The 14,786-nt window shown below is 55.3% G+C and overlaps 1 protein-coding gene across 1 annotated transcript in view; it reads left to right on the forward strand.

Annotated features, from left to right (window-relative positions):
• Positions 1–14,786, forward strand: part of GALNT9 (polypeptide N-acetylgalactosaminyltransferase 9) — a 30,292-nt gene continuing 15,506 nt past the window's right edge. Inside the window, exons 1-2 of the mRNA XM_056115543.1 lie at positions 1–312; positions 9,913–10,093. Of these exons, the coding sequence (XP_055971518.1) occupies positions 90–312; positions 9,913–10,093 (404 nt within the window). The 5' untranslated portion in view covers positions 1–89. The remainder of the gene's footprint in view (positions 313–9,912; positions 10,094–14,786) is intronic.

Genomic DNA, 14,786 nt, shown 5'->3' on the forward strand with positions numbered 1-14,786 from the left:
CAGCTCCCGGCGCCGCGCGCCCCGCCCGGCCGGCCGCGCCCCGGCCCGCGGCATGGCCCGCGGGTGAGCGCCCCGCCCCCATCGCCTTCATGGCCGTGGCCAGGAGGGTCAAAACTTTGCTGACCGTCAACATCCTGGTGTTCGTGGGCATCGTCCTCTTCTCCGCGTACTGCCGCCTGCAGGGCCGTTCCGAGGGGCCGCCGGAGCGCGGGGGGCGCGGCCGGCCGGGCGGGGCGCGCGCGGCCCGCGACCACGAGGCCATCCTGCAGCGCCTAGACCACCTGGAGGACGTGGTGTACAACCAGCTGAACGGTGAGCGGGCGGGGTCGGCAGCCTCTCCTCCCGCGGCTCGGGAGCCCCCCGTCCTCCGAGGCCGGTCGGGAAACGGGGCTGGGGGGATGCGGAGGACTCGCCCGCCTGGATGTCACCACTCACTCCTTGCTGGGCACTGGGCATCACCAGTGACCCCCGCTTGTCCCTGACGGAGCCCCTGCCAGTGGAGGGGGTCGTCCCAGCAGTGGCCCCCAGGGGACAGCTGCTGTGGCCGTCACCCCTGACTGGGCATCCCCTCTGGTCAGTAGCTGAGGCTCTCTGGGCAGTGGGTGGGCTGAGCCCAGGGCTGGGAACTGCCACAAAGAACCCAGCCCTGGCAGGGGGCTCCTGCTTCCTGGGCGGCCTGCGGGGCTGACCTGACACACAAGAGGACGCACGTCCCTTCCTTGGCTTCTCCCATAAGCTCCCAGTAGGTGTTGGGAATAGTCTCCAAGGGGTGCTGAGGTGTCCTCAGGAGGGCACTGCGTGGGTGAGGAGATGCCATGGCAAGGAGACCCTGTGTCCCAGGACTGTGCCCGAGAAGCTGCAGACCCTGGCCTCCCTTTGTCTGAGGCCTTGGGGGAAGTCCTGTCCAGATGCTGCCTGCCCCATGGGCCGAGGCTCTCCGGAACAGGACGCGTCCCCACAGGGTGCTGTGGTGTGAGTCTCGGTCTGTTCTGGGGAGCTGGGGGTTATATAAAACATTGGCAGTGCTTGGTAGGGTTGGGGGGAACGTCATGTGACAGCAGCTCAGGTCCAGCGCCTGTCTCCTCCTCACTGCCCACGGGACAGTAAGGGCATCAGGAGCGTGGAAAGACCCCCCCCACCACATCCACCGCAGACTCCTTCTCTGCCTCCTGCTCCTCTTCCCTCTGCTCTTTGCTCCCTGGCATTTTCCTCACCTTCCGCTCCTGTCCCCACACCCTGCCCACATCTTTCTGGTCCTTTGTCTGTGTCCTCCCCTCCTTGGGAGAGGCTGTGACCTCCCTCTCGGGGAGCCCATGCCTAGCCCAGGTCTGACCTGGGAATCTCTCAGGATTTGCTGCTGAGAATGACAAGACCACCCCCAGGAGCGGGAGCGGAAGCAGAGGTCACACCTGCTCAGGGTGGGTGGGGGCGCTGAGGGGGCAGTAGTGGTGGCTCCGAGAGGCTGGGGGGTCCCCAGGCTAGAGAAGCTCCGAGGAGCACCCCAGGAGCTACCTGCAGGCTTCAGCTCCCAGTGGATGCATCTTATCCAGCAGCAGGAATTGTGAACCTTCCCCAGAAAGCAAACTGCTCCATGACTCAAGTTTCTCTGCCCTGACTGTGTCCTAGTGTGCAGGAGCCTGGGGGTGTCCTGGAGAGCTGGGCTGGTGGGGGCAGCACAGCTCCATGACCGATTTCCTCCCTGGGGACCCTGTTGACCTCACAAGCTGCCATGTGGTTTTCCCTGTAAGCTCAGGAGAAAGTGTCCTCTAAGGACAGCCTGCATGCCTGGCCATGCCTCACCTCAGCACAACTGTCCGAGATGAGCTTGTGGGGACAGTCGCTGGTCTCTGGATACGCAGCCCTCAGCACGCTGCACTGGGTTCTGGGGTGCCTCTGACTCGCATCCGCTGAGCAGAGAACCTTTGTATCCGGTGAGAAGGGTCAGCTAAGCAGCGGGGGTCCTCGAGCACTCTGCCAGTCCCAGGTGACAGGGCTGCCACCCACCTTCCTGGTGAGAGCTCTGTGTGATGACTGGCTGTGTCTCACAACAGGAGACAGATGCAGCCACCCCCAAGACTCTGAGCACCTTTCCACAAGCCCTCAGGAGTGTGACTATGAACCGGGTGGGACAGTGGGCTTGAGGAGCTTATTTGAGCACCGTGCTGTCTTCTGAGGGGTGTGCCAGGGGCAGTATGGTCAGCCTGCCATGGGCATCAGTGAGGGGATGGGGGCTATAGAAGCAACTTTTGTACCAGACTGTCTGTCCTGTAGTGATTGCTGGTAGGACACACCCGAGTTGTGGCTGTGGGCTGTTAGGGGACGGTCCCCACCCAACTGGCTCTCCGTGGCACCAGCTGTGCACATGGATTTTGTGCGTCACCCATGTGTCAATGGAGATAAACCCTGTTCTGTGCTCAGCTCCAGGGCCAGGCTCCAGTCAGCTCCACAGTTCTCTGCTAGACAGTTCATGGTTCTGACTTCAGAGAAAGCCCGTTAAGAGCTGGGTGCAGGTCAGGATGTGCTTAGGGCAGGGGTATCCAGCGAGCCAGTGGGAGCCTGCAGGACCCCAGCCTGCCCCCGAAGGGCCTTCGGGTGGTCCAGCCAGATTTCCAGGGCTCAGGGCATCAGACAGTCACTGTTGCAGGAATCTCGTCCGTCTGTGCTTGCCCTCCCAGGATTCTGACCCCACTTCCGGTCTCTGCGGTCTGTGGTAGAGCAGCAACCTGAAGAGGGTGAAGGAGGCACTGGGAGAAGTGTGGAAGGGCTGCCGGAGCTCAAGGCCTGCAGGAAAGGGCAGGCAGGGTGTGACTCAACAGTTAGAACTTCCCTAACTCCCCTGTTGCCTCCAGGCCCATCTCCCACAGGGGAGGGGCAGCTCCTGCTCAGTGCTGGGAGGTCTTCCACATGCGGGAAAGAACTTGACAGCAGAGAGCCTCTTCTGTGTGCCTGAGTTTTAATTCCAGAGATGCTACCCACTGTCCGGCTCAAGCTCACCCATCTTCGTCCTCCTGGACCTGCTCTGAGCTACAAGCCTCAGCATTGCTGGTCCCAGCAGTTAAAGGCACGTGGCCAGAGAATTGAATCACCACCATTTGTCAGACAACTGAACCTGCAGCTGGACATGGAGGCAGTGACGGGATCCAGTTGCCCAGACCTCTGACCAGCTGGCCTCTGGCCCTGTGCCATTCACAGATCCCCATGGTGCCAATAGACTGCGTGACAGGAAAGAGGTGAGGGCCTTGGATGTCCAGGCCCTGTGTTCCACAGGCAGCTGGCCCGGCACCACCTTCCTGCCCCCTGCCCCGGCCTCTGTAACGGACAGCCTGTGGTGGCCCTTCATCGCTCAGAGAAGGCAAGAGCCGGGGGCTGGCGTCGTTCCTCTCTCCCCAATCTCTGGGGCTGTGGCTGAGTCTGCGGCTTGGGAATCAGGACAGCTGTGGCTGCCATCCGGACCAGGTCACCTCTGTGCAGCTGGGACAGTGAGCTCTGCCCATCGACGCCCCTCCTGAGATCCCATGGCCCCCCTGCTGGGGGATGTGGGGCACAGACCCGGGCACTTGGAGGAATAATTCATGTGGCGGTGATCGCTGCTGGGGGTGTGCCGGCTTAAGTGATTGCATTTACCATTCAGCTCAGCAATCTGCATATTTGAAAGGCTCAGCACTGTTTTCTGAAAGGACAGTTTATCCTTCCTTGGCCGGAAACGCGAGGAAAATAAGTCGGCCCATATTTCCATAGCCACGTCCCACAGGAGACATTTCTGATGGGAGGCAGCCTGGCCTGGCTTGGTCCATCCCTCTCAGAGCACTGCGGTGCCCGGGGCTCAGCTCATGCTGGGGAGGCTTCTCCAAGTGCGGCTTCTTGTCCGTTGGTACCAAAAGGCCGTTGGCAGATTAGAGACCCGCTGCCTGGGCCTCTGAAGGGGCTTACCAGAGGCTGTGGCCTTCCGTGTGGCTGGGCGTCCAGCCTCACCACATGCCTGACGCTTTGAAGCCTCTCACCAGGAGGTACCCTTCTAGTTCTTCACTGGGGACATGGAGCAAGGCTCTTGTTCTTGGGACTATTGTGTGACTCGTGAGAAGCCTGAGCCAGGATCCACATCCACAGGAGCTGCTGGAATGATCACTGAGCTCTGCCTGCAGGTCAGCCTGCCTGACCTGCTGGAGCAGTCCCCAGAGCCCTGCCAGGACACAGGTCCCTCCCTCCTGTGGCCGTGAGATGTGGGAGAAATGGGGAGACGGGTCACTCCCTTTCCCAGGTGGCTCACAAGGCCAAGCCAGGAGACTGTGCAGACTCAGAGCAGGAGGAAGGCAGGACACACACGACCATTCTCGAATGAGTGGGGTCTCAGTGACAAAAGCTCCAGCACAGCACAGAGCACTGAGTCAGGGCAGACTAGCGGGAAGGCTTTCTGGAAGTGGTGGTGTTGGAGTTGGGCAAATGCTGGTTCCAAATCCCTACTGGCATCCCCCCCCAAGCCTCTGTGTTTACATCTGTGAAATGGGAGGGATGACCATCATCCCATGATATAGTTTTCAGAACATTAGACAAAAAAATTGTGTGAGGGCAGGAATGATAGTACAGTGGGTAGGGAATTTTCCTTGTATGTGGGTTGACCAGTGTTTGATCCCCAGAATCCCATAGAGATCCCTGAGCACCATCAGGAGTAATTGCTGAGTGTAGAGCCAGGAGTGACCCCTGAGCATCACAGGATATGACCCAAAAAGCAAAGAATAAATTATTTTTGGTGCAAGGTGCTTAGCAGAATTCCCCAAACAAAATTGAGCCACAGAAATGTGAGCAAAGGCAAAGGAAAATGTTGGGATGGACAGATGGACAGTCTGACACATCATAGATTACTGACAGACATGTGTTTGTAAGATGGGTGGGTGGATGGTGAACAAATGGATGGGTGGATGGATCAACAAGTAGCTGGGGGAGTAGATAATGAATGGATGACTGGTGGTTGATGAATGGATGGATGGGTGGACAGATGGATGAATGGGTGGATGGATGGGTGCACAGATGGGTGGATGGGTTGGTGGACGAAATGATGGATGAATGGATGGATGGATGAATGGATGGATGGGTGGGTTGATGGATGGATGAATGGATAGATGGATGGGTGGGTGGATGGATGGATGAATGGATAGATGGATGGATGGATGAATGGATAGATGGATGAATGGGTGGGTGGGTGGATGGATGGATGAATGGATGGATGGATGGGTGGGTGGATGGATGGATGGGTGGGTGGATGGATGGATGGGTGGGTGGATGGATGGATAGGTGGGTGGATGGGTGGGTGGATGGATGGATGAGTGGATGGATGGATGGGTGGATGGATGGATGAGTGGGTGGGTGGATGGGTGGATGGATGGATAGGTGGGTGGATGGGTGGGTGGATGGATGGATGAGTGGATGGATGGATGATGGATGGATGGATGGATGGGAGGGTGGGTGGTTGGGTGAATGAATGAATGGTTAGGTGGGTGGATGGGTAGGTGGATGGATTGATGGGTGAATGGATGGTAGATAGATGGTTAGATGGGTAGATAGTAGTAGTGAAGCCAACTGTCCACAAGTTGGCAAGTTGGCATTTTTACCCCAGAGAGGAGAGACTTTATGCCATCCATGCCCTTGCATACTTTACAAAGAGAAAGCTGGAAATCCATTCTACCTGCTTTTTCTAGTAGTTTATTATTTCCTGTCCTTTGATACTATAAATACTTATATCAATTGAGCACATCTATGATATGTGGAAATTCACCAAACCTATATTAGTCTCAGTGAGAAAATACTTCAGAGTATTTCTATGTCCTGTAGAATATTCACGACCACAGTGTTTTGGGAGTGAGTCCTTGTGCTGTTGGCAGTATGATCTCCTTCTGGGTCCTTGGAGAGTCTTCAAAGATTTGTCAGTAATGGAATTAGCCATTGTATTTGGAGTGTGGCTGAGTGAGGCTGGCACAGAGGGACACTGGACTCTCACTTTAGCTCCACGTTGGGGTCAGCAGAATGACTCTCTAGGCATGCTGACTCAGAGTAGGTTTTAACAGGGTGGAGCAAACAGTGGCATCAGGGCTGCTCTGCTCTGTGCTCTGCCCTCCTCACCGGCACACATGCAGGGCCAAGGTGGTAGCCTGGACAGGGCCTGGGGGAGCCCCTCTGTGAATGGAACACAAGGCAAGGCGATGGAGTATGGTCAGAGGACTCGCCATGAGCACAGCATCCCCTGGGGCTGTCTCTGCCGCTCTCCATCATCCTGAGCACTGCCCCAGTGTCCACATCACTCAGGTGGACAGACTGCAGGTGGCACCATGGGTGCAGGGGTGTGGGCCACGGGCCAGTCAGGACCCACTTGAGATTGAGTGCCCACACCCAGGCACTGGCCTGTGACCTCTTTCTGAAAGTCACGGACACAATTTCAGAAACTCTCAAGTCTGTGCCAATCTCTGGTCCTTCAAATAATAAGTTCCTGTCATTTTTGGGCTTATTTCTGGGTCACACTCAGCAATGATTAGGGGATAGTTCTAGCTCTGCATTCAAGAACTACTCCTGGCAGTTCCTGGGGGACCACACAGGGTGCCAAGAATTGAACCTGGGTTGGCTGCGTGCAAGGCCAAGCCCTACCTGCTGTACTATCACTCCAGCCCCACTTCTGTCATACTGTCAAATGTTTGTGGCCTTTTGGAAATAGAAGTGACTGTGTTTCGTGATCCATTCTGCTTGGGTTGAGAACTCTTGTGTCTTCTCGGAGCTGGGGAGGCCAGCTTCCATTGCCCATCACCCCGCCGCATTTCTGGAAGCTTCAGAAGCCATACCCACATCCCACAGCCGAAGCCACGTAAGCTCATCCATCAGCCCAGCCTTACAGACTCTGAATTAAATCTCAGAACAGAGAGGCAAATCAAGCTGTGAAAATTCATGAGTGCATGTCTTCTGGCTGACAACCTTGGAGCGCCCTCAGGAGAGGGTGGGCAGAGTCCCTGCTCTGCTGAAGCCCGCTAGTGGCACCCACCCCATGATACGATTTCATTGCTTCACAACTAATCTCTTCAGAGATGCCAAACCTATGAAAATTCCAGGTACACCGATTTCCAGGCTTGCCAGGATCCGCATGGGTGGTGAGCTGCGTGGGGCACCTGTGCGTCCATGGTGGAGGGTCTGGGCACTCACACAGAAGCTGGTCTGGACAGCTACCTCTGCGCTTCTGCCTTTCCCGTCTCCCTCTAAGACCATCCGTGATTCACAGCCCCTCAGCTTGGGCTGTTTCCGCCAGAATCTTGGTGGAAGTGGCTGTGACAGATGGAAGCCAGGGCTCGAGAGAAGCTGGGAGTGTGAAAGCCACACTTCCCTCTGAGTGGAAGAATCACGGCCGCCCACACGGCAAGCAGGAAGGCAAGCAGCCCTGGGAAGCGCTGTACTGGGCAGAAGCTTGCTGGCCTCAGGAAATCTGCTGGTAACCACGTCTGCTGCCCCAGCCCGATCCCACCTGGGTGCCCCTATCTCTAACCTGCACCCCTGCTTCTTCCCTAGGGGGGAGAATTCAGAGCCTGCAAGTGAGTTTGTGCCGGAAGTTCCTACTTTGTGGGTGAATGTCAGAAAGGAACCCTAGACTTCAGGAGGTAGGTGTAGGGGCCTGGGGGCAGCAGGTGTGTGGAAGAGCGTGAGTGTGAGTGTGCAAGTGTGTATGAGTAGGCTGTGTGAGTATGTGTGTGAGTGTGGGTGTGAGTGTGGTGTGAGCGCGGGTGTGAGAGTGAGGGTGTGAGTGTGAGTGCAGGTGTGAGTGTCGGTGTGAGTGGGGATGTGGGTGTGAGTATGAGCGGGGATGTGAGTAAGGGTATGAATATGAGTGTGGGTGTGAGTGGGGATGTGAATATGTGAGTGTGGGTGTGAGTGTGAGTGGGGGTGTGTGAGTGGGGGTGTGGGTGTGAGAAGGGGTGTGAATGCTGGTGTGAGAGTGCGGGCATGAGTGTGAGTGTGGGTGTGAGTATGAGTGGGGGTGAGGTGTGAGTGTGAGTGGGGGTGTGAGTGTGAGTATGGGTATGAGTGTGGATGTGGGTATGAATATGGGTGTAAATATGAGAATGAGTGTGAGTGTGGGTGAGGATGAGTGTAGTTAGTGTGAGTGTGGGTGTAAATAAGAGAGTGGTGAGTGTGGGTGTGGGTGTGACTGTGAGTGTGGCAGCCCCTGCACAAAGCAGCCTGGAGATAAGCTTGCTGTGTCATGGCCCAGCAGGGGCCAAGTTTGTCCAAGGACACAGCAAGGTGGGCTGGAAGAGCCCCTGGTCTCTGCAGGGCTCAGAGGAAACAGTTGGGTCACTTGACCAAAGCGGTGCTCGACATGGGTGCTAAGAGAAACCACCTGAACAGCAGAAACACAATGCTTACGCAGGGCTGTGAGGGAGCAGTCGAAAGAAGAAAGCTTGGCAGGACTCAGCACAGAGAAAGGGCGTCCAGGGTGAAGGCAGGGTCCTCCTAAGCAGGGCACCTGTCCCTGGCTGAGCCTGTCCTAGGCTGATCAGCCAGAGCACGCGGGAGGGAACAGGAACCCTCACATATGCTCAAGTGAAAAGGGGTGAGAAGAACCGACGGGTAAATGGTGCCCCAGAAAGGCAGCCTGAAAGGGGGGTTTTATTTATTTATTTTTCTTTTTGGGGTCAGATCCAGCGATGCACAGGGGTTACTCCTGGCTCTGCACTCAGGAGTTACTCCTGGCGGTGCTCAGGGGACCATATGGGATGCTGGGAATTGAACCAGGGTCGGCTGCATGCAAGGCAAACGCTCTACCCGCTGTGCTATTTCTCCAGCCCCATGAAAGGGAGGTTTTAGACGAAGACCTTGGAGGGGAGTGAAAGATGCTAAGTGCCCAGGAAACAGAACACAAGTATGGAGAGAGTTAACAAAGAATTTAACAGAACTCTCCCTGAAATGGGTCAAACTGGGGCGGGGAGGAGCTGTTATAAACTTGAGAAAGTCTGGACTAAGACAATGAAAAGGAACTGCACTCAACCGTGAGAGGCTATTCTTTCTGAAAGAGGATGAGATCATTAGACTCATTCAACAGAGCGTGTCTGGGGTTCTGTGCCTTAATCCACACCAGGGTCTACCAGCATGGGGGGACACAGCAGCAGAGATCAGAGCAAAGTGATGGGTCCAGTTGTCTCGTATTTTCAAGTGAACCCTTGATGTCACCCAGGGCACCGGATGGCATTGAGGCTGCAGATGAGACTCAAACAGCCAGAGACATGGGTTCTTATGGGCTCAGAGAGTCAATGCTAGCACAGGCTCAGTTGTCACCTGGACACAGGGCTGCTGTCCCCCGGACACAGGCTTAGTTGTTACCCAGGACAGTGTTGGTCATCACCTGAGACACAGGGTCAGATCCCATTTATTTGACAGTTTCCCCTTGAAAATGTTGCTAGCTCTGTCTTATCAGTTGTCATTCAGGACACATGCTCAATTATCACATGGATAGAGGCTCATTTGTTACCCAGAACACAGGGTTGGTCATCACCTGGGATACAGGGTCCATTGTCACCTGGGACATGTTGGTTGTCACCCAGGATATGGGGTTAGTTGTCACTTGGGATGTGGGGCAAGTTGTCACCTGAGATATGAGATCGGTCATCACCAGGATGTGAGATTGGTCGCCACACGGGCACGGGGTCAGTCGTCACCTGGGATGCGGGGTTAGTTGTCACTCAGACAAGGCTCACGCAGACTCTCACCTGGCCCCTGTGTGTCGGAGTCCCTGGATGTGGCATGTAGCCTCCGTATGCCGCAGTCTGGCCTCGCTGCAGGCTCCAGGGTCTCGGTGAGAAACTGCAGAGCAGGAGGGTGGGAAGGGTCTAGGGTAGCCAGGACACATGGTACAGGGCCCCTCACCATCTTTCCTTGTCCTGCCAGGCCTCGCCAAGCCCATCGGCCTGGTGGAGGGTCCAGGAGGCTTGGGCCAGGGTGGTGTGGCAGCCACGCTGCATGAGGACAGCCCGGAGACAGAGAGCAAGTACGAGGAGTATGGCTACAATGCACAGCTCAGCGACCGCATCTCCCTGGACCGCACCATTCCCGATTACAGGCCCAAACGGTGAGACAGTCTGTAGCTGTGTGACCTGGGCACACCTCCGTGTCACTCCTGTATGCCGTCACACCCAAATTACACCCCATCCCACCTGCACCGCCACACCTGCACCGCCACACCTGCACCATCACACCTGCACCACCACACCTGCACCGTCACACCTGCACTGCCATACCTGCACCGTCACACCTGCACCATCACACCTGCACCGTCCCACCTGCACTGTCACACTGCACTGTCACACCTGCACTATCACACCTGCACTTCCATACCTGCACCATCATACCTGCACGTCACACCTGCACTGTCACACCTGCACCATGCCACCTGCACTGCCATATCTGCACCATCACAGCTACACCGTCACACCTGTACCATCACATCTACATCATCACACCTACACCATCACACCTTCATTGTCACTCCTGGACCATCCCACCTACATCACTACACCTGCACCATCACACCTACACTGTCACACCTACACCATCCCACCTGCACCGTCACACTGCACTGTCCCACCTGCACTGTCACACCTGAACCATCACGCTTGCACATCACACGTGCACTGTCACACCTGCATCGTCACACCTACACCATCACACTTGTACCTTCACACCTGCACCTTCACATACCTGCACTGTCACACCTGTTATACCTCTACCACTATATTATATCACTCCCTCACCATCACACCTATAGTCATACCTGCACTGTCACACCCGCACCATCACACCTGCATTCCATTACACCTGCACCATGTCTCACATCTATGACACAGGGGTCTAACAGGTGCTCAGCCCCTCAAGAGAGGGAGAGGAGGGAGCTGTCTTGCTGATGCTACTGGCAGCACCAAGGACACAGTGACACACTGAGCCTTGGGCAGCCTGCAAAGCTTACAGCCTGGACAGCTTCACCAAATCTCAGCGGCCGCTCGCTGTGTGTGGCCTTGCTGGACACCTGTGCACCCATAAGCTGGCCCCTGGTGGGCTGTAGCCCTCCCTTACAGTCTCTCTTTGGGTGGCAGTACCAGCCCCCTACTCATTCTCTGTGCCACTGACCCAGACAACCCCTGAGGCCCCTGGTGCCTGAGGAAACCAGCGAAGGTGATGAGCTGTGCTGGCAGCTGATCAGACACCAGAACAAACTGGAAGGGCCTTGGGGGCTGGAGCGATAGCACAGTGGGTAGGGTGTTTGCCTTGCATGTGGCCAACCCAGGTTCGATTCCCAGCATCCCATATGGTCCCCTGAGCACCGCCAGGAGTGAGTCCTGGGTGTTGAGCCAGGAGTAACCCCTGAGCATCGCCAGCTGTGACCCAAAAAAGCAAAAAACCAAAACCAAAACAAACTGGAAGGGTTTGGAGCTGGGTGCTCCTGTGGGTTTGCAATGTGAGTTTTCGTCATCCCCCAAACAGCAGGGACTCCATGCAGCCACACCCACTTAGGCAACTCAGGAATCTAAATGGAAAAGTGAGCCTGGGCCCCACCCATTTGAAACTTCCAGGTTTTCCCCCCACCCCCCATGGTTGCTTAGAGACACATGTGGATGTAGGAACACACACGTGTGGGTAAGGGCACCTGGCAGCTGTGTCTGCACCTGGGCAAACATGTGCCCACATAGGTGTGAGGCAGAGAGTGCCTATTCATGTCTGCACCCACATGCTCACATGTATGTGTGCTTATTTGCATGTGGTGTACACACAGGCATGGGCATACGTGTGCACAGCTGTGAGCACACTGCATATGTGTGAGATGGCAGACGTGTGCTTAGGTGCATATATATCTGCCAACACGCTCATGTGTGCTAGCACATGCACAGATATGTACGTCTATGTGAGTGCACACATGTGCCAGTACACTCATGTATTTATGCCTAATGTGCTTGTGTGTACCTGCGATCACATGAATGCACATGTGTGCATGCATGAGTCTATATGCGCATGTGTGCAGGTCTATGGGGCGGTGTGCGTGTGTGTGTGTGCAAATGTTCCCATCCCATTCAGTCTCTGTCCGCTGTAACCAGAGTTCACGCTGCCTGTCTCCCATTACATCCATTATTGATTTCCCTTTGTCTGGGTAGATGACTTTTCTGATTAACCAGTGGCTTTAATTATGCCACAAAGCACATAACACAGATCCTGGTTATTAAGACTTGCCCAGGGGATAATGAATGGAAGATGGGTAAATCCAAGTTATACAGAATCATAAAGATGGATGGGCTTCTCGGAGACCCCATTCTCCATTCCAGTAAAGCAATATCCCCTGTTACATGCTTGTGGGTTTTCATGCATAGTAATTGTTGGGGCTTCCTGGCTCTCAGCACCAATGTCTGTAGATTCAGTGTGGGGTGAGTGCCAGGAGCCCAGTTCCAGCCCCGTGGGGTCCCTCTGTCATCTTCAGGGGGTCTGTGTGGGGAGGTGCCGTGAGGCGCCTTGTTCAGCATATGATGCACTCGCTGTATTCCGTGAGTGAATGGTGCGGTCAGCGCTGAGAGGGAGAAGGGGACTCTGAGGAGGCTTTGTTTTTGGGACAGGCTATGGGTACGGGTGTCCTTGGAGCAGGTTCCCCGCCTGGGCTCCTCTCCCCCACTATCCCTTAGCATGTCATGGGCTGGAGCCACCACCGAAATCAGGCAGGGAGCCGGTGTCCTCCCTCCTGGCCCCATAGGAGTCAGCTCTGCCTTCTCTGTCCTGTGGCAGCCCAGCCGCCCCACCATTCCCACAGAGTCACTCCTGTGACCATGTCTCCCTGACCGTGGAAGTGACTCTCTCTGGCAACCTGGCCCTTCCACTCAGCACAGCTTCAAGGGGTTGTCACCAAGTGCACACAGCTCAGCTGCGATGGGATGGTGTTGACCCGGCTGATGGCACAGCATACCCGCACCCCTGAGGGAACCCGTATGTGGCCACAGGTGGGACAGGTTGATCAGATTGGTGAATGGGCCCCCAAAACCATGGCTGCTGGCAGGGTATCCCACATTTTAGCCAAGGTCTGGCAGATTCAGACGAAGCAGGAGAGTAATGAGGGGGAGCGCTCAGAAGCATGGAGGTGCTGCCAATCTCCACCAGAGGCACCAAGCATCCGTGAGCATGAAATGTTGGGCTCCTTCCAAGATGCAGTCTGAGCCTCAAGGCAGGCTGTTGACTCCTTGGACAGAGAGTGTGAAGTGACTCTGTGGGCCTCAGGTGTGAGGTAACTCCATGGGCAGCAGGTGTGAGGTGACTCCATGGGCCTCAGGCGTGAGGTAACTTCAAGGGCAGCAGGTATGAGGTGATTCCATGGGCCTCAGGTGTGAGGTGACCCCATGAGCCTCAGGCGTGAGGTGACTCCAGGGCCTCAGGCATGAGGTGACACCATAGTTCTCAGGTGCTCTGGTGACTGGATGAATCTGTCCAATGGGAGTGACTTAAGGACCACATACCAACTGAGGGCTGTAGAACCCACACACAGGTTTCTTGGGGCCTCTTCCTGAAATTATTCCTTTACTACCATTACCCTGAAGTGTTTCCTAAGTGTGTTTCCTTTTTTGAAACATTTTATTTTCTGTTTTACACAATTTGCAAGTTCACGAATATTGTGCATTCCAGTTTTTTCTCTACAGAAATGAAGTCTTATAAGAAAGCACTTTTCTCATCAATGAAATGGTCCAGTGAATACCAGCAGCCTGTGTCAATAGAGGTTTCTCCTGCAGCCCCCTGGGCTCGGGCTTCTGGTCCATCCAACAAGGATGTTGGCTTCTTGTTGGGGTGCTGTGAGGAGCGGGGCTTTGGGGTTGCTCATGTCTTATCAGCCATGGGCAGTACTGGTCATTATGATTGCTTAATGACTTTACTGGTCAGAGTAAAGATTATCATCAGTTTAATCATCATTTTCAGTTGTTATTCACTATATCACTGGCATCCCATTGTTCATCGATTTACTCGAGCAGGCGCCAGTAATGTCTTCATTCATCCCAGCCCTGAGATTTTAGCAGCCTCTCCTTACTTGAATTTACCAATGCTGCTGTATTGGACGCTCTTTCAGGGTCAGGGGAATGAGACCCATTATTTTTATTGTTTTTGGCATACCAAATATGCCACGGATAGCTTGCCAGCTCTGCCGTGCGGGCGGGATACTCTCGGTAGCTTACCGGGCTCTCCAAGAAGCAAATATATGTATTTCCCTCTTAGGGCTGGAGCGATAACCCAGCAGGTAGGGCGTTTGCCTTGCACATGGCCAACCTGGCAGACCCGGGTTCAATTCCTCCACCCCTCTTAGAGAGCCTGGCAAGCTACCGAGAGTATCTCGCCCGCATGGCAAAGCCTGGCAAGCTACCCGTTACGTATGCGATATGCCAAATACAGTAACAAGTATCACAATGGAGATGTTACTGGGCCCGCTCGAGCTAATCGATGAACAACAGGATAGATAGTGCAGTGCAGTGCTATGATTTGTTGCCTACTGTCTGAACTGCATCAAATATGGTGTGGTAATTATGAAAAATGGGTAGGGTGTGTCTTATGATGTGTCCAGGAATATGTTCACTTATGTGTGAGGCTTGGCCTGAGCGTGTGGAAAGTGGCCTGGAGCATGGTGGCTGTTGAGCTGTGGAGGTCGGCTGCCAGGGCTGGGTCCCTTGGGGCGGGGAGGGCTCTCACCCACCCCCCCTCTGGGGCGCCCCAAGTGAAAACAGCCTGGCGCATAAGTTCGGTGGCATGGT

The sequence above is a fragment of the Sorex fumeus genome, unplaced genomic scaffold (assembly GCF_029834395.1).
Source record: "Sorex fumeus unplaced genomic scaffold, SorFum_2.1 ptg000029l, whole genome shotgun sequence".
Lineage (NCBI taxonomy): Eukaryota > Metazoa > Chordata > Mammalia > Eulipotyphla > Soricidae > Sorex > Sorex fumeus.